This window comes from Lutra lutra, chromosome 5 (genome assembly GCF_902655055.1).
Source record: "Lutra lutra chromosome 5, mLutLut1.2, whole genome shotgun sequence".
Lineage (NCBI taxonomy): Eukaryota > Metazoa > Chordata > Mammalia > Carnivora > Mustelidae > Lutra > Lutra lutra.
Window position 1 is genome coordinate 151280381 of NC_062282.1, and position 23491 is coordinate 151303871.

The 23491-nt window shown below is 44.1% G+C and overlaps 2 protein-coding genes across 4 annotated transcripts in view; both read left to right on the forward strand.

Moving 5' to 3' along the window:
* Positions 1 to 2649, forward strand: part of CANX (calnexin) — a 36068-nt gene extending 33419 nt beyond the window's left edge. For all 3 annotated transcript variants that reach the window (XM_047729382.1, XM_047729381.1, XM_047729380.1), the window contains one exon: positions 279 to 2649. In XM_047729382.1, coding sequence (XP_047585338.1) covers positions 279 to 332 — 54 coding nt within the window. In that variant the 3' untranslated portion in view covers positions 333 to 2649. The remainder of the gene's footprint in view (positions 1 to 278) is intronic.
* A 1789-nt stretch (positions 2650 to 4438) lies between these two features.
* MAML1 (mastermind like transcriptional coactivator 1) overlaps positions 4439 to 23491 on the forward strand; it is a 45551-nt gene continuing 26498 nt past the window's right edge. The window contains exon 1 of the mRNA XM_047729846.1: positions 4439 to 5084. Within this exon, the coding sequence (XP_047585802.1) occupies positions 4737 to 5084 (348 nt within the window). The 5' untranslated portion in view covers positions 4439 to 4736. The remainder of the gene's footprint in view (positions 5085 to 23491) is intronic.

The following is a 23491-nucleotide window of genomic DNA, read 5'->3' on the forward strand; positions in this document are numbered from 1 at the left end:
CAGGGCATCTGGTCCTTTTAAAAGAAAATTTTGATGGATTAGATTGAGGAAAGTGGATGTTTACAGAAAACAGTACAGACAAAATTAGAGCATACAGAACCCTGCTGCCTTTGAGAAAACCATTGTTTCTGGTACATTTTCTTCTAATCGTTTTTCTTCTCTTGTTTTTGCTGCAGATGGGTTACCCTCAGCCTGGCTGATCTTGAAAGCTTGGTGAAGTTTTCACTTATTTAAAGCATTACTAATTATAGTGAATTTCTTATTTTTTCAACCAACAGGAGGATGAAATTTTGAACAGATCACCAAGAAACAGAAAGCCACGAAGAGAGTGAAACAATCTTAAGAACTTGATCTGTGATTTCCTCTCCCTCCCCTTTCCCTGCAAGTGTGGTCCTAGGAGAGGGCCTGGCACACCTTAGGTTGAAACTCAGAAAACCTCCAGACGTCACCATCGACAGGCTCTAGTCGAACACTAGCCCGTGTAATTGTAAACATCTAAGCAGTCAGTAATTGCAGTTGTGACATAAAGGACCCTGTGTCTGTAGAAAGAAAGCATATAACATTAATGGTTGTGAAATGTAACATGAAGCAACTAACTTGTATTTTGTTTTCGTTTTTGTTTTAAACATCTTTGTTTTTTAAAATAGAGTGATAGAACTTTGCCAGTCTTTAAAATCTTGGCTTAATTTAATATATTAATCTGTCCGTGCAGAAATAACACCAACCTTTAGAAATGCTAGGGGGATGAATTGCAGTTTTTAGAACCAAATTTGTTTTTTAAGTTTGGTGTTACAAAACATTCAAGTGTTCTCTGTCCCTTAAAATTGATAATCATGTTGAAAGTGCAGTCGTTTGTGGTTATAATCTTGTTTTGCTTGCTTCCATCGCCCAGTTCCTCCTAAGGAAACTGAGGAAATGGACTGGATGGAAGCCCAAATTTATGTAAAGGTTCCGTTTCAGTTGTATTAAAAATAGACATACAGAAAGAAGAAATTTTTCCTCTTGATGTTGGTTAGACCATACAGTGCGTGTGTTCTGTTGCCCTTGGAACAGCTCCGTTCCCAGACAGCTTTGCAGTCAGTGGAGGAAGTGGCATAAGGTGGCACACGGGCAGTCATGCTTCCCAAACTGGGGGAGTCTGGGCTCCAGCCGTCCGGAGCAGGGGGCTGTTTAAGGAATGCTCCCAGGGCATGGGGGCTCCCAAGTAGACGCAGATGTTTTCATCACTTCCACTGTGTTGACACTGTTTCCTTCCCTGTTGCCTCAGATCCCCAGCTTTCTCCTCTGCTATGCATTTTCTTCACAGCGCAGCTTGCAGTCCGTCGCTGAAAATGATTATACGCTCCGAATAGTGTTAAGCTTTATTGTGATTGTTTCTTCTTCCTTTTTTAAGCAGACCCACACCTTTCCAGGGTCAAAGTACAGGATAGAATACTGTCTTTCATCTTTATCCATTTCTTTTTACTCTGTGTAAAGACTTGAGAAGTCTAAGCCAGAGGTGAGCCAATTCAGAATTGACTGTAATTGAACACAGGCTAAAAGTATTTATGGGAGGAGTGACCTACAGCATGAATTATCTGATTTTTTTTTTTTTTTTAGCTGCTAACTTTTTAAGTCTTCATTTGCAGTTCTTATAACATTTGTGTCTTAAATTACATGATAAAGCAGTCCTGTTGAAAAAAAATTTTTTTGTTTGGGTATGTGGCTTGTAGAATTCTTTAAAAAGTGATCTTAGATTTGTTTTTTTTTCATGTGGAATGCAGATGGGTGCTATCAGAGCCTCTCCCCCATCACTCTAGTGTAATATCATTATTACACCACACTGAAATGTGTTCAGAATTGTTTTAGCTTTATTCTTTCTTCAGAGGTGTTTCAAATGTACCGATGACACTGTTTCTTGCACTGAATATATAAACACTCCAAAGTGTTTATATTGGGGAGATTTGGGGAGGAAGTATATTCGTAAAAGATGAAGGCTGTATCTGTTTATTTTGTTTATCTTCAATTTTTTACTGGTTCACTGAAATTCTTAGGAGGGTGGGATGAATTTTTCTTGCTGTTCCGTGCTTTATCCTTTTCATCTGTTGTTATGTGGTCACAGTGACCTTAGCTATGTAGCAGACTTTCCCAAATGTATTGAGTGCAAATAAACAGTTACTTAGCAAGACCTGAAAATATGTCTGCAGGTTTCTCCTTGAAGCAAATGTGTGGGATTATTGCATTTCCAGAAACCTGCCTTCCTCACTGGTGACCTTACGTCTCCTGTCTCACCTAACAGTTTCTTCCAGCTGATCTGTGGAATGACAAGTACAAACTAGAAGGTTCATTTGCCTTTCTGGGATTATTTAGTAGCAAAGTTTGTTTAAAAAAAAAAAAAAAAGGAAGAAAAAAAATCTTTTCTTGGTTTTCTCTTTGTTGAAGGTGCGCCCTTCCGATTAAATGTCTGACACATTAATGAATGACCAGCAGTATTTAGCTCTTAAAATGCACTTAAATTAATAGTTTTCCATGCTGGCTGTCTTGTCACAGTGTTGTAAAATCCCACTCCATCAGATGTGTTCAATTTCTCTTATCCACAAAATACTCTCCATTTTTCTCAAATTGTCACGTCACTAAATGGTATTACATTAAAGCCCTGTGTTAAGTGTCTGCTTTTGACTGAACTTCTTCATGGTAACTTCCAAGTCAAGTGTTATGCTGCAGAAAATGTGGATGGTTGAGTAATTACTTCATGTCACTGTGTGGATTTGATCCAGTCAATTCAGTGTAGATTGGGCATTCTTTCTCTGCTGGATTGCAGGTCAGCATTTCCTGTTGTAGAGTAGGAATAGCAGCTCAGAAATGGGGGAGGGGGCAGTAACTTGTAGATAATTTTTTTTTTTCTTTAAGATTTTACTTATTTATTTGACAGACCACAAGCAGCAGGTGGGGTGGGAGAGGGAGAAGCAGGGTCTCTGCTGAGCAAGGAGGCAGACGCTGGGCTTGATTCCAGGACCCTGGGATCATGACCTGAGCTGAAGGCGGAGCTATAACTGACTGAGCCACCCAGGCACGCCCCCCCCCTTTTTTTTTTTAAGATTTTATGATAACATTCTTTGATGTATGGGAGCCATTGAACTCTTAATTTTTATTAGAGAATGTCTGTTCAGAATCAGACTCTATCTTTCACATATTAAGTATTTCAAGGATGTTTTTGAAGTTAGGTCAAAACTTCTTAAATATGTGCTAAGGCTTTTGGATTCCTCGCTGGAAGGGAAGTACACAGAGTGTAGTACTCTTAGTTACTATTCTCTCCCCTATTAGAAAGTAGTTTAATTCTAATGTAAAATATATGTTTGAAGACGGGGGGGAAAAAACCCAGAACCATTGATGTGGCCTTCATGAGCTCTGGACACTTTTGACTTGAGCCTCTTGTATTTATTTTTTTACAGCATTGGTATAAAAACATACTACGTGAGTAAGAACTTTTTTTTCCTTCTGATTTTAAAATATTGTTGTGGGCCCTAGCAAAAAGTTACTGTAACAAATGTTTGAATTGGTGGTGGTCCTGGCACCTCCTGTTTAACTTTTGAGCAGTTAGGTTGCTCATGACTGTTCCCTACCTCTTGGGCCAACGTAGGCTTAGTTACCTAGTTTTAGTACTGAGTCACTGCTCCTGTTCCCCACCCCCAGTCTCCCACCCCTTATGCCTACTGGTTATAATACTAAACGTAATTGTCTGGTTGGATTTTGTTGAGTGACTCAATTTTACCTAAGCCACCATCCTTTAATGGCCCTGTTTTTTGGCTGAAGCTTCAGCCTTTACAGTTCTAGTCCCCAGTAATGGAGCCAGAATCCTCTTCACATCTGCTGGGGCTTTTTTTTTTTTTTTTTTTTTTAAGTAGTACTTTTGAAACTTGCTCAAACTTTTATATCAAGTGGAAACTGACAGTGATTCAGAATGGTGCAAGAGGAAGCCTCTTCCAGCTCACTCGTGGACAATTCCGACCAATGATGAGGCTGGATGTAAGGAATGCAGTGGAAAAACAGCTGACATTGAAAAAGCGTGGCTACTTTTGAGTTGATGGAAACAGCTCAAAAAGGCTGCAGGGGAAGAAACTGGTGAAGCGCTGTAGTGCCAGGCGGGCGTCTGGGTCAGGCAGTTAGCGATATGCTCTGCGGACGGCCCCTTTCCTCCGCGGGCCCGGAAGGGCCTGCCGGCGAAGGGTGGCGTTTAGGACCGGCTCCCGTCGGTCACACTTGGCCCTGTGCCCGGCACTCAAGCCCGCCCAGGGGCTTCCCTCCGCCCCTCACTTGAGAGTTCCTTTTAAACTCCGCTCAGGAGCCCCAACGCACCTCTTGCGTGCTCGCCCCCACCCCTCGGGCGGCCCGCTCTGCCTGCTCTGATTGGCCGCAGTGCCTGCTCATCAGCCGTGACGCCAGGGTCGCCTGCCGGAGCCCCGCCCTCTTCCGAGAGCCCTGAAAACAATTTTAAGATGGCGGCGACGGCGGCGCGGAAAACAATGGGGCCGGGGCGGCGGGGACAGGCCGAAGCCTGAGGTGGGCAGCGAGCGCCGGCCCGGGTTGGGCCGAGCGGGGCCTGAGGAAGACCCGCCGCCGCGCGCGACCCCGCTCCGCAGCCCGCGGGGCCATGGCGCGGCCGTGAGGCGGCCGGGCCGCCGGCGGGGAGCGGAGCCCGCAGTGCCAGCCGGCCCCGAGAGGCCCGCCCCGGGCCCGGCCCGTGCAGCCCGCGGCCCATGGTGCTGCCCACCTGCCCCATGGCGGAGTTCGCGCTGCCGCGGCACAGCGCGGTCATGGAGCGCCTCCGCCGGCGCATCGAGCTGTGCCGGCGCCACCACAGCACCTGCGAGGCCCGTTACGAGGCCGTGTCGCCCGAGCGCCTGGAGCTCGAACGCCAGCACACTTTCGCCTTGCACCAGCGCTGCATCCAGGCCAAAGCCAAGCGCGCCGGCAAGCACCGGCAGCCGCCCGCCTCGGCCGCGGCCCCGGCCCCGGCGCCCGCCGCCACCCCGGCGTCCGCCGCGCCGGCCTCGGCCCCGCGACTCGACGCCGCCGACGGCCCAGAGCACGGCCGCCCCGTCGCGGTGAGTAGGGCGTGGGGAGCACCCCCTGTCCCCTGTCCTGAGGGAGACGCTGCCCCTGACGCCGCCCGGACGCCTTGTGGCTTCCCCGGTGCCCGCCGCTCCTCGGGTCCGGCTCGGGGGAGGCTGACACGGCAGGGACGGAGCGGTTGTCATCTGCGGGAAACGGCACTGTGCCATTTACTTTGGGAGAACATGACCGTAAGGACCTGACTTAATTAAGGCCCCGGGCTGGGGAGGCTGGGAACTGTGGCTGAAAGGTTATTCTTCCGGGCTTGATTCCGAATGTTTGGTAACTTTTTGGGGGGAGCAGGCTGGCACAGAGTTGCCTCTGATAGTGGCCTCATTTATCCTGCGAATATTTATAAGGTCCCTGCTCTTTGAAAAGCCAGGGCTTGCATATGGAAATAAGCCGATCCGCGGTTGTCCAAATTAGACGGTTCTGAACGGAAAAATCCAAAAATCTTGGGAGATCACAGCAAAAGGCATAATACTGCTCACCGAGTTGCGAAGAAAGTATTATTGCTTGTTGAGGCAGCCCCGAAATGTGTGAACTTGTAATTCCAGTAATATTGTCGACAGCTCCCGTTTTAATTGATCAACCTCTTAAGAATCTCCGATGATGTTAGAGAATTTGTTGGTTAGAGGTTTACCTCCGTGAAACTGATTTATAAAAGGAAGATTATTTATTTATTTATTTATTTATTTATTTATTTTTTTTGGTGGTGGTTTTCCTGGTGATTTAAAGTTTAAAACAAGTGTTACCGGTCTAGTTTGTTCTGTGTGTTTTTAAAATTTGTGCCTTTATTACCTCTCACTAGGCTATTGCTGTGCTGGTCCCTTACTAGTCTTTGGTGGTTCTTTCTCTCTAAATGCTCTGCCCCCATGGGTCCTATGCTCTGGTGAGTGCTTTTCCTCATTCTTTCCTACACTGGGCTGCTGGACATTTCATTGCTTATTGTATCCACTAGTCCAGGCTTCTGAACCTCACTTTTTCCGTCTGTAAACTGTGGATGTCGTTTAGCTTCTTATCCTCCAGGGTTCTTACAAGACTCCAATGAGTGCGGGTGTGAAAATATTTCCTATTTCTTAAACAGAGAGGCTGCTGCCTGCAGGGCCCTTCTCCCCTTTCAGAATCCAGCCCTCATCCTTTGGCTCATCTTCCTCTTCTTTAAAGCTGGTTTCTGACCGCCCTAGCCCACCGTCAGAGTCTTCTTTGTGAAAACATTCGGAAAAGGTATGGCACATAGTGGTACTGCTTTAGGTCATGTCTTGCCAAGCCGACGGTAAGCCCTGGGAGGCAGGGAGGAGTTTGGCTCAGTCCTGTGCACATCTTAGGCCTCCCGCACATGCTGAGTGATTGATACTCAGCTTTGTAGTACTTTACTCAGTCATCTACCCTTCTACGCGCTAACCTTAAAAAGTAAAATGGCTTAATTTCATGAGCCACCTTTACTTACAACTCTTGTTTTAAGGAAAGCCTGTAAGAGTAGTGGATGGTCATTCCAATTTAAGTAAACAACGAAAGCTCATAAAAATTCTAGTTTTATACTCAAACAGTTGCCTTGAACACTCTGTAGAAGGTGTATGAGTAGTGATTCAATTTGTTTAAAGGGAGTAAGAGCTTAGACTATGTTATTTTTAGTGCTGATTTACTGGAAAGAAATGAGGCATGCTGTTTGAAGAGAAATTAATTCTGAGTGTGTTAGAACTTGAATATGGCTTGTCATTCATTCCTTCGGGTGTTAGAGCCTAAGCAGGTGGACCGTGTTATGTTGATGTCTTATCACATTAAACTTTGACCCAAGGATTTCATGAGTTTAAACTTCAGAGTGGAACTGCTCTTCCGCCTCCCTCTTAGAGAGAGGGACCCTTTTCACTTCAGTCTACAACTGATTCTGGCTGAGCTCTTTGGCCTTGGAATGGGGTTGTAGTAACAAGAATAGGTCCGTGTCACTAAGAAAACAGTGGTTTCCATTTTAATGGCTTACTCAGTTCAGAGAGGAGAGCGTCCTTCCCCAGATAGGACTTTGGCTTGGAGAGAGAGCACAGCTTTCCACAGAGAAGTGGAGTGGAGAAGGTGCCTCTTAGTCATTGTTATTTTGGACAGTTGTATATGTGTACTTGATCTGATTAATATCCCTTACATAGGGAATATTATTAGTTCTTCCCCCCCCCCCCCCAGTTGTACTATAATACTGGTAGGCAGCTGTTTCATCAGCAACCGTTTGTAAAACTGAAAAGGGATCAGATTTATAGAGTTCAACCTTCAGGTTTTTTCCTTTCTTAGGATGTCCCACCACCAGCAGTCTTAACCTTATTCTGCTTATTCTGTTAAAGAATAAAGAAGGCACTGAAGAAACGGTGCCTCAGACTTTTTTCTATTCTAGTTGTCAAGGAATGACCTTACTGTGTTTTCTTTATACTGTATGTGTATTAAAGACCAGATTGGTTTTTCTTTTTAAAATTTATTTATTTGAGAGACAGAGAAAGAGAGAGAGTGAGCAGAGAGAGGGGCAGAGGAAGAGAGAGAGTCCCAAGGAGACTCTATGCCAACTGCATAGCCCAGTGCAGGATTTGATCCCAGGACTCTGAGATCATGACCTGAGCTGAAATCAAGAGTCAGATGCTCAACTGACTGAGCCACCCAGGTACCCCCAGTATTGCTTTCTAATGACAGTTAAGACTGACTTCTTTTGGAATACCTGGGTGGCTCATTCGGTTAAGCATCTGCCTTCTGCTTAGGTCACAATCCCCAGGTCCTGGAATCAAGTGCGGTGTCGGGCTCCTTGCTTAGTGAGGACCCTGTTTCTCCCTCTGCCTGCCACTCCCCCTGCTTGTGCGCTCTCTCGCTGACAAATAAAATCTTTTTTTAAAAATTTCAACTTTTTTTTTAAAGATTTTATTTATTTATTTGACAGACAGAGATCACAAGTAGGCAGAGAGGCAGCTCCCCTTGCCAAGCAGAGAGCCCGATGGGGGGCTCGATCCCAGGACCCTGGGATCACGACCTGAGCTGAGGGCAGAGGCCCTAACCCACTGAGCCATCAAGGTGCCCCCCCCCAAAATTGACTTTTTATTAGGAATGCTAGATTATAGAGAATTATCTAACCACTTTATACAAGCGTTCTGTAATGAAAATCGTCTTATGCAATAGCTTAAGCATTTTCTTTTAGTAAAATGCCGTAAAGGTTTATGCTTCATCCCTTTATCCACTATTGTTACATTTTTGCTGCTTATTCCTGAAGTAGTTGTGAAAGTCTCTGGAGAAATTTGGTAGTTGCCTGCCAACCATTCATGGAAGTTGCCTTCCCTGCTTAGTTTAGGTGTAAGAACTTTACCTTTCTCTCTCTCTTTTTAATTTTGTATTTGTACATAATTTAAAACTTAGACAAAAGTTACACAAATACTACAAAGACCATTTGTACATCCTTCACTTAGATTCTGCCCTTATCACCATTGTGTCCCATTTGCTTTATCATAAGCCTACACGCTCTTTCTCCTGTCTACATCCATTCCTCCATCTCTTTCTCTCTCTCTTAAAACACCTTTGTTCTCTGAACTACGTGAGCACTACCTGCAAATCTCATAGCTCTCTACTCGCAGACACCCCAGTGTGTGTTTTTAAGAGTTAAGAAACATATACAGCATTTTAGTAATGATTTTGTAGACCAAACTGTGTTAGAATTATGCAAATAACAAATTACTTCCAGGGAATAGATGTTTCTGAACGTAAAATAGACATCTTACTGTAATCATGTGGCATAGTTTTAGAGAAGAGATGACTAATGTGGCTTTAGGATCCCATTTCTTCCTATAACATCCGGGACCTTGTCCTGGCCTTCTTTCCTTTTTTATCTTTAGTCCCCTTTCCCACTGGCCCTTCCCTTCAGCTTGAAAACATAAGCAATTATTCTCCTTTCTTTTGTCTTTTCTCACCCTCAAAATAGTATTCCATCTTTTTCCTTCCCTTTGCCCTTTCCCCTTGAACTTCCCATTTACTCATTAGCCCATTGTAATCTGCCTTTTCCCTCTTCTTCTCTTCCGAAATTGCCCCTTTAAAGGGCACCAAAGATGGAATTGCCAAATTCAGTGGCTTCTTAGTCATCATTCTTTTTGACTTCCTCCTTCTCAAGGCTCTTCTCTTAGTTTCTGCTCTCCTCTTCTTCTTCTTCTTCTTTTTTTTTAAAGATTCCATTTATCCACTTGACAGACAGAGATCACAAACAGGCTGAGAGGCAGGCGGGGTATTGGGGAGGCAGGCTCTGAGCAGAGACCCCCCCCATGCGGACTCGATTCCAGGACCCTGGGATCATGACCTGAGCCAAAGGCAGCAGCTTAACCCACAGAGCCACCCAGGCACCCCTCTGCTCTCTTCTGATTCTCTTTCCAGTTTTCTGGTTTTTTTCTCAGTCTCGTGCTTTCCCTTAATAATTCATGCAACGAGTACTTGAGTGCCTACTGTGGGCCAGAGGGGATTTTAAGCACTAGGAATACAGCAGTGAACAAGACAAATTAAAACTCCGGCTTCACGGAGAAAGAGATAGATAATTTTAAAAACTAATTTTTATAATATTTTAATGCTAAGAAAATATGAGAGGAGTATTGTGCTACTGGTTGACTTACAGTAGCAGCTTTAGATAAGATGCTCTGTCTTTATCTGGGCCTGATTGACAGGGGGTCATCAGTCAGCTGGAAGTCTCAGAAAAGAACATTCCAGTTAGAGAAAACCACCAGCACAAATTCTCTAAGGCAGGAACCTTCTGAGAAAGGAGGTCATTGTGGCTGGAGAGATGGCAGGTAGGTAGCTAGTGTGAGATGTGGGTAAGAAGGGCCAGATCAAGTGCACTGGGAAGAGTTAGCAGGGTTTTAAGCAGAAGCATGACTTACATTTTAAAGGCCATTCTGGTGCTATGGAGAATGCTTGGTGTTGGTGTACACAGGAGTGGATACAGTTAAGGCTTTTGCAGTGGTCTAGACTGAGGCTGGATATGGCAGTGGCGATGGAGAGGAGGAGTTGGGTTTTGTATAGCTCCCAAAGGCAGAGGTGACAGGGCTCAGTGATGGGCCAGATGGAGTAGATTGGGGGGTTGGGAGGAGGAGAAAGGGAGAATTCTGAGTTTTTTGGCTTGGCATGCCTTTTAGATACTAGTATTCCTGGGTTACTCTGCTCTCTACTTTTTCCACACAGTCCTGTTTTCCTGGGTCATGTCATTGTTTCATGGCTCCGTCTACCACCTATAATAGTAAGAGTCTGCAGATCTCCAGATCTTTCTTCCAAGTTTCAGATCCATATTTCCAGCTCTCTACCGGACCTTTCCACTTTTATTTCCCACATATCCAAAATGGACTCTCCCTTTTTCCTGCCAATCTTCTATTCCTTCTGAGTATTTTCCCTAGGCCAGTCATCCGAAGTAGAAACCTGTGAATTGCCCACTCCTTTCCTACAGTTGCCACTTTCCATTGGTCTGTTCAACCATTTGAGCCCCTGCTAAGAGCCAGGAATCATGGTCATACTGGACCTAGGTCTTGTAGCCTCAGGGGAGTAGGTGGCAAGCTAGTTTTTGCACAGCTGTGTTGAGGGCTGCAAAGCCTGGGGGAATACTGGGGAAGGGCTGCCTCTTGGATGAAGCTTGGAAGGCTTTAAAGACTTGACTTTTAGGGGCGCCTGGGTGGCTCAGTGGATTAAGCCTCTGCCTTTGGCTCAGGTCATGATCCCAGGGTCCTGGGATCAAGCCCCACATCAGGCTCTTTGCTCAGAGGGGAGCCTGCCTCCTCCTCTCTCTCTGCCTGTCTTTCTGCCTACTTGTGATCTGTCTGTCAAATAAATAAATAAAATTGAAAAAAAAAAAGACTTTTAAATGTCTTAAGATTTTGCTAGATGCTTTGCCTAAAAGGTGTTCTGTGGAGCATTAATTTTACAGAATATTAAAAGAGTTCTAGAGTTGGAGAAACAAATTTAAACAGTTTCTGTTATTAGGAGTTTTCCAAGCCTTTAAGTGCAACTAATATACATGGGGACTTGAGCTCTTATCACAGGGCATCTAATAGGATTTTGATCCCTTTGGGAAACTAAGCAAAAGCACAAAATTATGACAGTAAATAGTTCTTTGAATTTGGGGCTTCAAGTGTTAGAAGCTAGAAGGTGAAGCTAGAAAGGTAGTCATATCCTGAAAAGCTGTGTATTTGATACTGGGTGTTTGGACTAAATAATTCTTTACAACACTGCGAACCCCTTCAACACTTTTTTTTAAAAGATCTTATTTATTTATTTGACAGAGAGATCACAAGTAGGCAGAGAGGCAGGCAGAGAGAGAGGCAGAGGCTTTAACCCACTGAGCCACCCAGGTGCCCCCCCCCACTTCAAAACATTTTTATGTGGACATCTAAAACTTCATCCCAGGTTTTTAAGCTTACCAAAAATCGTAACGCAGGGGCGCCTAGGTGGCTCAGTGGGTTAATCCTCTGCCTCAGCTCAGGTCAGGATCCCAGGGTCCTGGGATCAAGCCCCACATCGGGCTCTCTGCTCAGCAGGGAGCCTGCTTCCCCCCACTCTCCCTGCCTCTCTGCCTACTTGTGATCTCTCTGTCAAATAAATAAATAAAATCTTTAAAAAATTTTTTTAAAAATCATAATGCGTTCATTGTGTTGATCAACTGTATGCTTAATTACCGTAACTCAGTTTATTAAGTAAAATATATGAAACAGTCTTATAAGCGCTTACATATATTCAGTATGAATCAACTGTTTTAAAAAGAGAAAAGACAGAAAATGCTATTTATAGTTTCAGGGGCTGTAGCTTTCAGAGAATTATAAATATTAACATTTAAAAATAAGATGGTTACATCACTTTTTAAAATGTAGCCTGTAGAATCTGAATACCTTAGCAGTATACTTTTATCATCCATTTAACAAATGCTTTTCTTTCATAGAAATTTGAAATCCTCTTGCAACTTGCATTTCTTTAATACTTGCCCCACATAGTTTTGGGTTTTTTTTTTTTTTTTTTTAAGATTTTATTTATTTAGAGACACAGAGAGAGAGAGTGAGCGCAGAAGCAGTGGGGGAAGGGCAGAGGGAGAAGGAGAAGCAGATGCTGGACTCAGTACTATGGTCCCGGGATTATGACCTGAGCCGAAGGCAGATGCTCAAACGACTGAGCCACCCAGGAGCCCCTGCCCTACTTAGTTTTATTCTAACATAATGTGTGTGTGTGTGTGTGTGTGTGTGTGTGTGTGTGTGTGTGTTTAGGTCTTTTTATTTTATCATTCTAGCAAATTTCTCAGCAACAATAAAGGCATCAAAATTGAAACTGAAAACTTTTCAATTTACTTTGACTATAAAGCTCTATGGATATTTTTGCTCTCTTTAAGAAAGGTTGAGTGAGTGCTGTGAAGTGTGTAAACCTGGCGATTCACAAACCTGTACTCCTGGGGATAAAAATACATTATATGTTTATTAAAAAATTAAAAAATTAATTTAAAAAAAGTTGATTTAAGGGTGTCTGGGTGGCTCAGTGGGTTAAAGCCTCTGCCTTCTGCTTGGGCTGTGGTCTTGGGTTCCTGGGATCAAGACCCCGCATCAGACTCTCTGCTCAGCAGGGAGCCTGCTTCCTCCTCTCTATCTCTCTGCCTGTCTCTCCGCCTACCTGTGATCTCTGTCTATCAAATAAATAAATAAAATCTTTTTTTAAAAAAAAGGTTGATTTATACAAAAGAAAAATATAGGTAGTATTTATAAGTTTTTGTGTGTTACATGTTTTCTTATTTTAGTAAGTTGAGTTAGACTAACTAGTGCACAACAAACAACAAATAGTGCACAAACAAACAACTAATATTAGTGCACAACAAACAACAAATACATCATAAATTTTTGTAAATAATCATTAAGAAAAAGAGCACAAGTTTATTAGAAATGCCTCACTTAAGGGTCCCTGGGTGGCTCAGTCGGTTGAGGGTCCTACTCCTGGATTTGGCTCAGGTCATGATCTCAGACTGAGCCCCAAGCGCTCAGTGCTGAGTCCAGTTGGGATTCTTTCCCTCTTCCTCCCTCTCCCCCACTCTGCCTTCTCAACCCTTCTCTTGCATGAAGTATCTCTCTTTTTCAAATAAGTAAAAAAAAAAAAAAAAAGAAAAGAAAAAGAAATGCCTCCCTTTGTGAGATGGATGAGTCTTTCCCCTTCCGCAGTTTGTTCATGGGACCATGAGTGAATATTGTTGATAAAATAAGAGTTTTCAATTCTGTCCCTATTTTTTGTTTTTATAAATGTAAGCTCCAGAAATCCTTATTCACATTAATGCAAAAGCAAGGAAGAAATTTAGTTCTAGCATTGTTACACATTTTTTTTGAAGCCTGAGTTGTATACCAAAATCACATGGTGATCAATCATCAAAAATTAGTTTACTAATTAACCTCAGGAATTGGTTATGTACTCTTTCAATTTTATTAAAAACAAAGAATTAGAAGCCATCTTGGATCTAGAGAGTGTAATGCGAAATAAGTGAAATAAGGCAGAGAAAGACAAATACCATATGATTTCACTCTTATGTAGAATTTATTTATTTTTGGGGTGCCTGGGTGGCTCAGTGGTTAAAGCCTCTGCCTTCGGCTCGGGTCATGATCTCGGGGTCCTGGGATCGAGTCCCACATCGGGCTCTCTGCTCAGCAGGGAGCCTGCCTCCTCCTCTCTCTCTCTGCCTGCCTCTCTGCCTACTCGTGGTCTGTCTGTCAAATGAATAAAAAAAAAAAAATCTTTAAGGAAAAAAAATTATTAAAAAAAAGATTTATTTATTTTTTAAAGATTTTCTTTATTTGAGAGAGAGAGCAGGGGAAGGGGCAGAGGGAGAAGAAGCAGCAGACTCCCCGCTGAGCCCAGAGCCCAACACGGGGCTCAGTCCCAGAACCCTGGGATCATGACCTGAGCTGAAGGCAGACACTTAACCAACTGAACCACCCAGGCCCCTCATATGGGGAATTTAAGAAAGAAAACAAGCAAAAGAGAAAAAAGACAAATCAAGAAACAGATTCCTAATTATAGAGAACAAACTGATGATTACTAGAGAGGTGAATCAGGTGTCAGGAATTAAGGAGAGCACTTGCCATGATGAGCACTGTGGGTGATGCATGGAAGTGTTGAATCACTACATTGTGCACCTGAAACTAGTATTACACTGTATGTTAACTAACTGGAATTTAAATAAAAACTTAAAATTAGAATCCATCTGCTAATGAAAGGATTAATCTCATTAATCAGTCACTTACTCATTTACTGAGAAATATACAAAAGGCTTTATCAAGTCTTATCAATTGATTACCGATTATACCGATTTTTCTTTTCTTAGAGGTACCTTGTTTAACCTAATATTCTCAAAATAGGTTGGGCCAATCAAAACACACTTTTCTACACTTTTGTCAATACAGTGTTTTTGATAAAATCCTTCTGTTGGCTTTGAATATATTTTCATCAAACTGTGACTATAGTTTGTTTAATATCTGAAAAGTTTGGACAGTCTCTGCCATGTAGCCTAACTGGCAAAACCAGTCTTTATTGTTAGACTTATTAGCCACATCAGGCTCAGCTTTCTATCAGAAAAGGTTTGACTTTATTTTTCAAATACTCATCCCCATGACTTCCATCTCACTTCTGAATTCTAAGGGGGAGAGTTAAAGAGCATGGAGTCTTGTGGTGAATTTTGTTACCTGCATCAAATACCACTCATTGCCTTCATATTTCTTACCCTGTTCTGTCTGCTTTCTTGTGGAGCATTCCTTCAAAGAGCTGATTTGATTACTTGAGGATGGAGGAGTGATGTCTTTAAATGGAAAATGCCACAACTCCAGCTACCCGGTCTATGGTGTGTCTGAATTTAAAGCATCCTAACTCAAAGACCAGATGTTCGCCATGTTAAGTGCTCAAGGCCCTGAGGTCCATGGAGAACTATTGTGTCTGTCAGAGCAGAGCAGCGGCAGAGACTTGGCACACGGTAAACATTTGGAGCAGCATTGGTGCTACGAGGCCTAGTGGAGCAACGGTCATCGGTGTGGCATCCAGTACCATGGGAATGAAGCCAGGTGATGCCCTCCCAAGATCCCCCAGATACTTTGAATGCAGTTCTTTGAAATGGCCTAAATTCTCTAGGTATCATCACATGTATCTTTCCCCAGTCTTGTAACATCTGCAGCTCCTCCTCATTCAGAATTCTGCTCATACATCATCTTTTCCGGGACTCCTCTCACGTCCCTCCTCAAGCTGGGCCAGGTGCTCAACCTCTGTCAGAAAAATCACGTTCAGCTTTAGTTAGTGTGTTTGCTGCTCTCCAATAGACTCTGAGCCACCTGCGAGCAAGACCAAGAGTCTAGAACCATACCTGCCACATATTCAGCAAGTGTTTATTCAGTGGATGACATTGCAGCTGGAACTGTGAATGGGGGACTCATAAGCTGTATGTTTTCAAGCTGGGATCATTTCAGAAGTGGAGTAGGCAGAAGTAAGACCTGTAGCCCCCAGTTTGCACTCCCATGTTCAATGCAGCATTGTTCACAGTAACCAAGAGGTAGAAGCAACCTAAGTGTCCCATCTGGACATGAATGGATGAAGAAAATGTGGTGTGTACATACAATGAAATGCTATTCACCCTTAAAAAGGAAAGGAAGTCCTGTCATACGCTACAACATGGATGAACCTTGAGGATGTTATCCTAAGTGAAATAGACCAGTCGCCAAAAAAGGCAAATACGGCATGATTCCACTTACATGAGATATCTAAAATAGTCACTCTTAGGAATAGAAAAATAGGATGGTAGTTGCCAGGGGCTAAAGGGATGGGGGTTGGGGGAGCTGTTCATTGGATACGGAGTTTCAGTTTCGCAAGATGAAAAAGTTCTAGAGATCAGTTGCACAGCATGTACCATATACTTAAAAAAGGTTAAGATGGTATATTTTATGGTACAGTTTTTGGAAAAATTAGCTACAAGATAAAATCTGTGATTTTACAAACTATATACCCTGGAAACTTCTTAGAAATATTAATGATTCTTAATTAAATTTATGTCAGTGAAATTAGAGAGACCAGTTTCATTCAAAAATCAATCAGAGAGGGGCACCTCAGTGGCTCAGTCTGTTGTTAAGCGTTTGCCTTTGGCTCAGGTCTTGATCCCAGGGTCCTGGGATGAGCCCTGCATCAGGCCCCCTGCTCAGTGGGGAGTCTGCTTTTCCCTCTCCCTCTGTCCTTTCCCCCCCTTCTTGTGTGCACTCTCTCTGTCTCTCATGCTCTCAAATAAATAAAATTTTAAAAAATCAGAGAAAGATATAATAGATTTTGTGATTCTCTGCTTAAATATAAAACAATGAAAAACTTCATGTTTTGTGTATCTATTTTGCATCTCTATTTCTGTATAGTTATGAATAAAAATTTGTTGATCTAAACAAAACTAAAACAAACAAACAACCCCCCCCCCCCCCAGTATGTCTTCCCTATGGCTCAGGGAAGGAAGGTGCTGTAGATTTGCATGCAAAAGGGATGAAGCTGGTTATGGGCCTGGATCCAAAAACCTGAATACAGTGACAGTTTTGGCCTAAAGTAATTACATGACTTTAGGTATGGTACTTTGTCTCTCTCCTCTCCAACCTCCCTTGTCTTTAAAAGATATTAAGGGGACAAAAAAAACTAACAGACCAGAGATTGTAAATTAAGTGGAAACATTTACTTCTAATCAGAGAACACAATCTAGTATGGTTTGGGCTCTGGGCATGTGGTTCAGGGGAGGAAAAATAGGGTGGTTCTTTTAAAGCCAGAAGACCACAGACCATCTCTTCCCTTGCTAGGAAAGTAAAGACTCTGTGTTGCTGACTGGCTAATGATAATCAGCACCTTTCCATTAAGGAAGCCCTGGGTTGCCCAGAGGTGGGCTGCTGTGTGAAGGGGCTACCCGCCTAGGATTTAGCCTTTGGCCGCCTCTGCTATTTAGATCATGATGTGCCTATCTTTGGATCATGGCATCCACTCACATTTGCTTTGATCTAAGTAGTCAAGGAACTCAGGTCAAAAGAAAATTTTAAAAGGACCAGACTCTCTTTCTTTCTTTCTTTCTTTCTTTCTTTCTTTCTTTCTTTTTTTTTTTAAAGATTTTATTTATTTATTTGACAGAACGCAAGCAGGCAGAGGGAGAAGCAGGCTCCTTGCTGAGCAAGGACCCGATGTGGGACTTGATCCTAGGACCCTGTGATCATGACCTGAGCCAAAGGCAGACGGTTAACTGACTGAGCCACCCAGGCGTCCCAAGGACCAGATTCTTTCAATATTTTGTCATTCCGTCCTCACAATGGTCTCATAAGGTGGATATTATTGTGGCCAATTTTACTTGTAAGGAAACTAAGATTCATAGGTTAAGTTGTCAAGGTTGCCAGCTCAGTGGTAAGACAAGGATTCAAACCAGAGTCCAGTACCAGAGCTCTTTCTCTTTCTACTGTGCCATTTAGGTTCTGCAGATGCCATACATGCGAAAGAACTTTTCAAAGATCAGAAGCCTTTTTAGAAACATATTACTGGTTAATACATGATTTATGATAGCACAGTTAATACATTATTTAGTATGGTAAAGACACTTTCTGTGGCAGGGGACATATGAGAATTGGGGCACTTGTAAAATATACATCTCCTTGCCTTCTGATGCCCTCCCTCCTCTATCTGTCCCCTGACTTTTATCTTTAGTCACGGCTAAAATGAGTTGCTGTTATTGGGGCTCCTGGGTGGCTCGGTTGAGTGTCTGAGTCTTGGTTTCAGCTCAGGTCATGATCTCAGGGTTGTAGGATCGAGTCCGGAGTGGGGCTCTGTGATCTGCTTGAGATTCTACCCTTTTCCCCTGCCACCACCACCGCCGCCGCCCCCCACCCCGCACTCTCTGTTTCTCTCTCAAGTAAATAAATCTTTAATACGAGTTGCTATTATTGATGGGAGAATGTCATATCCCTTAATTGTGTGTGTGGGGGGGTCAGTTAAATGTTTGGTCTCAGTTCTTCACTTTATAGGTCATTTTTTTTTAAGATTTTATTTATTTATTTGACAGAGTTCACAAGTAGGCAGAGACACAGGCAGAGAGAGAGGAGAAAGTAGGCTCCCTGCTGAGCAGAGAGCCTGATTCGGGCTCCATCCCAGGACCCTGGGATCATGACCTGAGCCAAAGGCAGGGGCTTTAACCCACTGAGCCACCCAGGCACCCCTATAGGTCATATTATACACCCACACCTTTGGCATAGCTTTACTTCTTCATCCCTTGATTTGGGGGCTTGGACATGTGAATTATTTTTGGCCAATGAGATATTATTGAGAGAGATTAAGAAGATGCATTGTATTTATGGAACAAGAATTTTAAAAATTCAGAAAGCAAAATCTTGGAATGTTTTTAAAATATGAAGTATATATGTGAACTATGCATATGAAATAGGAGTAATTTTCCCAAAAAGTAAAGAAGAAAAAGACAAAACAGATGGAAAATAAAAAAGAAAATTAGACAGCCAGTATAGGAGGTCCAACATCTGTCTGAATAACAGAAATAACAGGAAGTGAGGAAACAAGGTGGGAAATGATTAATAAAATAACTTGAGATCTGAAGAACAGGAGTTGCCAGATTCAAAGGGCATGCTGTGTGGGGAAGCACTGGGGAAGAAAATAGCCCCATACCAGTCACTGGGTTTAAAGAAAAGATTCTACAGGTTGCCGAGGTAGGGTACTAGGTCACATATCAAGAATCAGAATTGGAAGGGGCTCCTGGGTGGCTCAGTGGGTTAAAGCCTCTGCTTTCGGCTCAGGTCATGATCTCAGGGTCCTGGGACCGAGCCCCACATTGGGCTCTCTGCTCAGCAGGGAGCCTGCTTCCCCCTCTCTCTCTCTCTGCCTGCCTCTCTGCCTACTTGTGATCTCTGTCTGTCAAATAAATAAATAAAATCTTAAAAAAAAAAAAAGAATCATGGCTTTGGATTTCATGGCAGCAACATTGAAGCCAAAAGACATTAGTACAGTGCCTTAAGAATTCTGAAGGCAAATGATTACAAGAACTCTAGACCTAGACAAAATATACAAGAATGAGTATAGGATAGTCATTTTCAAAGATAAAGATTTTTCAAAATTTAACTGCCACACACCCTTTCTCAAGGACCTACTGCAAGATGTACTCCACCAAATTGAAAGGTAAGTCAAGAAAGAGTAAGACGTGAGGTGCAGAAAAGACAGGACTCAACATAGAAGAAAACGAAGAAGGAATCCCTTGGAGGATGAGGGAGCACTTCTGGGACGCCAGCTCTGGGGCTGATGTGGACAGGGCTGAGCCATCCCACAGTGCTGTGACCCCAGAGACAGCTGGGCATCACGAAGACCCCTCCCCATTTCCATCAGGCCATCTTCTTAAACCAAGGCCAGAACGCCCAGGACGGCTTGGCCCAGATTCTCATGAGGATTTGGCTTGTCTTGAACATGTGCTCCTGAGGGTCTCTCCCCTGATGCTCTGCTGAGTGCATTTGTGTCCCTCACAGAAGTTCTCAGCTTTTCTCTGAGAGCGGGAGGCAGCCCCTTCCCTCTGGCCATACTTCTGCTGCATGTCCAGTGCCTGGTCCAGATCTCATTCTTGCTAAGCACTCCAGTGTGAAGAGCCCCATGTTGCTCAAGCCTCACTGATGACCTTGCTTGCAACTTCCCCAGAAGGGGCCTTGTCACCTCCCAGGGAAGGGGAAGTCAGACCACAACCTGACCTGGAGACTCTTCTCACCTCCTCCTGGACTCTCTGTCCAGCAGGGGCAGTACTGCCCTCTTCTTGCACAGCTGGCATGTGCAGGAGACTAGGGCAGCGATCATTTGGGCATAGATTACGTGAGGCTGGTAGAGCTGTAGACAAAATCAGATAACACGAAATCAGGACATTCGTTCTCTCTTGTGGAGTGAAGAAGGAGGGTGCAGGAATTTATAAGGAAAGCTTCTGAGGCTTAATGTGTGTATGAATCACTTGGAGTTGCTTTTAAAATGCAGATTTATAGGGATGCCTGGGTGGCTCAGTCAGTTAAGCGTCTGCCTTCGGCTTGGGACACTATCCTGGAGTACCGGGATCGAGTCCCAGATAGGGCTCCCTGCTCAGTGGAGAGCCTGTTTCTCCCCTCCCTCTGTTTGCTGCTCTGCCTACTTGTGCTCTCTGTCAAATGAATAAATTTTTAAAAAATCTTTAATTAAAAAATGCAGATTTCTAAGAGGTGACAGTGACAGAGATGCAGTATTTTGTAACCTTTCAGGTGATGCCAGTTCTGTTGGTCCTGGGACCACACGTTGAGTGCCAAGGTCTGAAGTGTTTCTTAACTTGAGCAGTTGGAAAATGGTATTTGTTTTATTACTGTTCTTTGCACTGTGATGTGTGCATATGTGTATGATAACCTTCATAAGAGCAAGAAAAAAGTTCATTGCTAAAGAAAACTATGAGAAGGATGTGTTGAGCAATACGCCTGGAGACATAAGCAAGTCAACTCATAAAAGCCTTACATACTGTATTAGGGTTCTCCAGAGAAACAGAACCCATGTGTGTGTGTGTGAGAGAGAGAGAGAGAGACTGATCGGCTGGTTGATTATAGTAAGTTGGCTTGTGCAGTTATGGAGGCTAGCACGTGCTAAGATCTGCAGTTGGCAACCTGGAGACCCAAGAGAGCCAATGGTCTAGTTCCAGTCCAGATGTTGACAGGCTTGAGACCCCACAAAGAGCCAGTGTTTCCTGTTTAGTCCAGAGGCAGGAAAATCCTCATGTCTCAGCTCCAGGCAAGCAGACAGGAAGAGTTCCTTCTTACCTCCATCTTGTTCTGGTAGGCTGAGTGGGGTCCACCCGAATCAGAGAGGGCAATCTGCTTTACTCAAGCTACTGACGCAGACATTAATTTCATCTGGAAGCCCCCTCAAAGATGCACCCAGAATTATGTTTGGCCAGATAGACATTTGGACACTTGGTGGTCCAGTCACATTGATGCCCGGAATCAACCATTGTGTATACCATGGCAGGGAGCTTAAATTTGATTCTTTTTCATGTACTGTGGAGAGCCGGTTAAAGAATTTAAATAACGGTGAACCGTTGAGTAAATTTGTGCCTTAGATAATCTTTGCGTTGGTGTGGAGGATGGTGTGCAGGATGAATTGAGCATAGGTAGTAGAGAAGGGCTGTTTCATTGGTCTAGACAAGATATGATTAGGAGAAGCTAGAAAGTGGCAGTGTGGGCCAACGAGGTGGTAAAATTGGTGAAATTGGGGGATGTATCAAGAGGTTCTGATTTCGGGCACCTGGGTGGCTCAGTGGGTTAAGCCTCTGTCTTCAGCTCGGGCCATGGTCTCAGGTCCTGGGATCGAGGTCCGCATGGGGCTCTCTGCTCAGCAGGAAGCCTGCTTCCCCCTCTCTCTCTGCCTGCATCTCTGCCTACTTGTGATCTGTCAAATAAATAAATAAAATCTTTAAAAAAAAAAAAAAAAACTTCTGTTTTCTAAGATTCCCTTTCCTGATCCTGGATCAGGAGAAACCCTTCCTGGGCCAGGAGTTGCTGGGAAGTTCCATTTAGCCACGGGCGCCTCATTAGTGACCTTGCCAGGGCATTTGTGGGGGCCGGGGTGGGGGCATCAGATGTGGAACTAGTCTCCAGCTCCAGATATGCAGGGGTCTTGAGCTGCAGCCCCTTTGGAGCTTTGCCTAAGGTGCACTATTAATGTTGCACTGATCCATTTATAATTTCTACCTCAACTTGCCTCAGGTTGTCTCTTTCACCTCTGAGTTTCGTTTGAAAAAGTTGAGAATCTGTGTTGTAAGTTGGGTTGTGTGGTACGACATGATCCCATGCATGCAGCCTGTCTAAGGCGTTATGTGGAGAGTTAAGAATTTACATGTGTTCTGGGTACTGTGCCAGCCTTTCGTGTGGCAGGCCGCCAGCCACCCCCAGGACTGTGAAACGGCAGGGTGATGTTTATAGCTTATACCCCGCGGTGTTCTCTGCTGTGCCTTCAAGGCTTGTTAAGATGTGAGCAGCTGTCACTCCCACGTTCAGTCCACACCCGCACACCCACACACACTCTCTCCTGCATTGCTTCTGAGCTATAGTTAACCACAATCCTCCTCCTCTTTGCTCTGGTTACTCTCTCCAAGCCTTTTTTCCCTCCTCTGGGAAATGGTGACAACAACACCTGCTTTGCAGAGTTGCTCTGCCTGGAGCAGAATAGGTGCTTCATAAATGGTTGTTTTGGGGGTGCCCGGTGGGGCTCAGTGCGTTAAGCGTCTGCCTTCAGCTCAGGTCATGATCCCAGGGTCCTGGGATCAAGTCCTACATCAAGCTCCCTACTCAGCAGGGAGTCTCCCTCTCCTCCCACTGCTGTGTGCACTCGGGCTCTCTCTCTCTCTCTCTCTCTCTCATATAAATAAATAAATTCCTTTTTAAAAAAATGGTTCTTGTTTAGGAGGTTTTTTCTTTTTTAATTAATTAATTTTAAGTAAAACTTGGGTCTTGAACTCACAACTCTGAGATCAAGACGTGATCTTGAGGGAAAAAAAAAAATTAGATGCTTAACTGACTGAGCTACCCTGGGTATTTGCTTTTTTAAGTAATATACCCAACTCAAACTCATGATCCTGAGATCAAGACTTCTCACTGAGCCAGGCAGATGCCCCCAGGAGATTTCTTTTTAAATGTTTGCTGATGTGTTTACCTCTGATTACCTCTGTTAATCAAGTATGAGCCTTTGCCAGAGGACCTAGCCAACCACGGACTATTCTTTTGGTTGGCAAACTAGCGGGTCCCAACCACCAGGCAGAATTTAGAGAGCTGCTGACCGAACACTGGTGGTGATGAGTCAGGTGCCATCTGGTGCTGCAGAGACAGGTGAACAAGGGAGTGACCGTGCTCCAGGAGCTGACAGAGACAGATGCAGAGGCCAGTCATCACTGTGCTGTGTCATATGTGCCACACCAGAGGATGGTACGAAAAGCTAGGGCAGACTCTTCCGTCACCCTTGGGAGTTGGGGAAGACTTTGAGATGTGCTGCCTGCTATCTAGTGCAGGGGGGTGCCCACAGAGCTCCCTGTGCTCCTGGAAAAGCCACTTCTCCACCTCCCTCCATCCTTAACCCCACAGACCTGTGGCCTCTCCCCCTCACCAGCCTCAGAGTCCATTGGGACTGTGCCAGGGAGACTTAGCTCTCTGCTGCCACCTGCCCTCACTCACTGCATGCTAGCCAGGGAGCCTGCCAGGGACACTCTTCTCCCAGAGACCCCTCAGGCCAAGTGCTCTCAGCAAACCTCACCAGCTCTGCCTTCCGCATACATCCAGAACTGGCCACTTCTCACCACCTCTGCCACTACCACTTGGGTTTTCTTACCTAGAATATTGCCTCCTAATCAGTTTCCCTATCT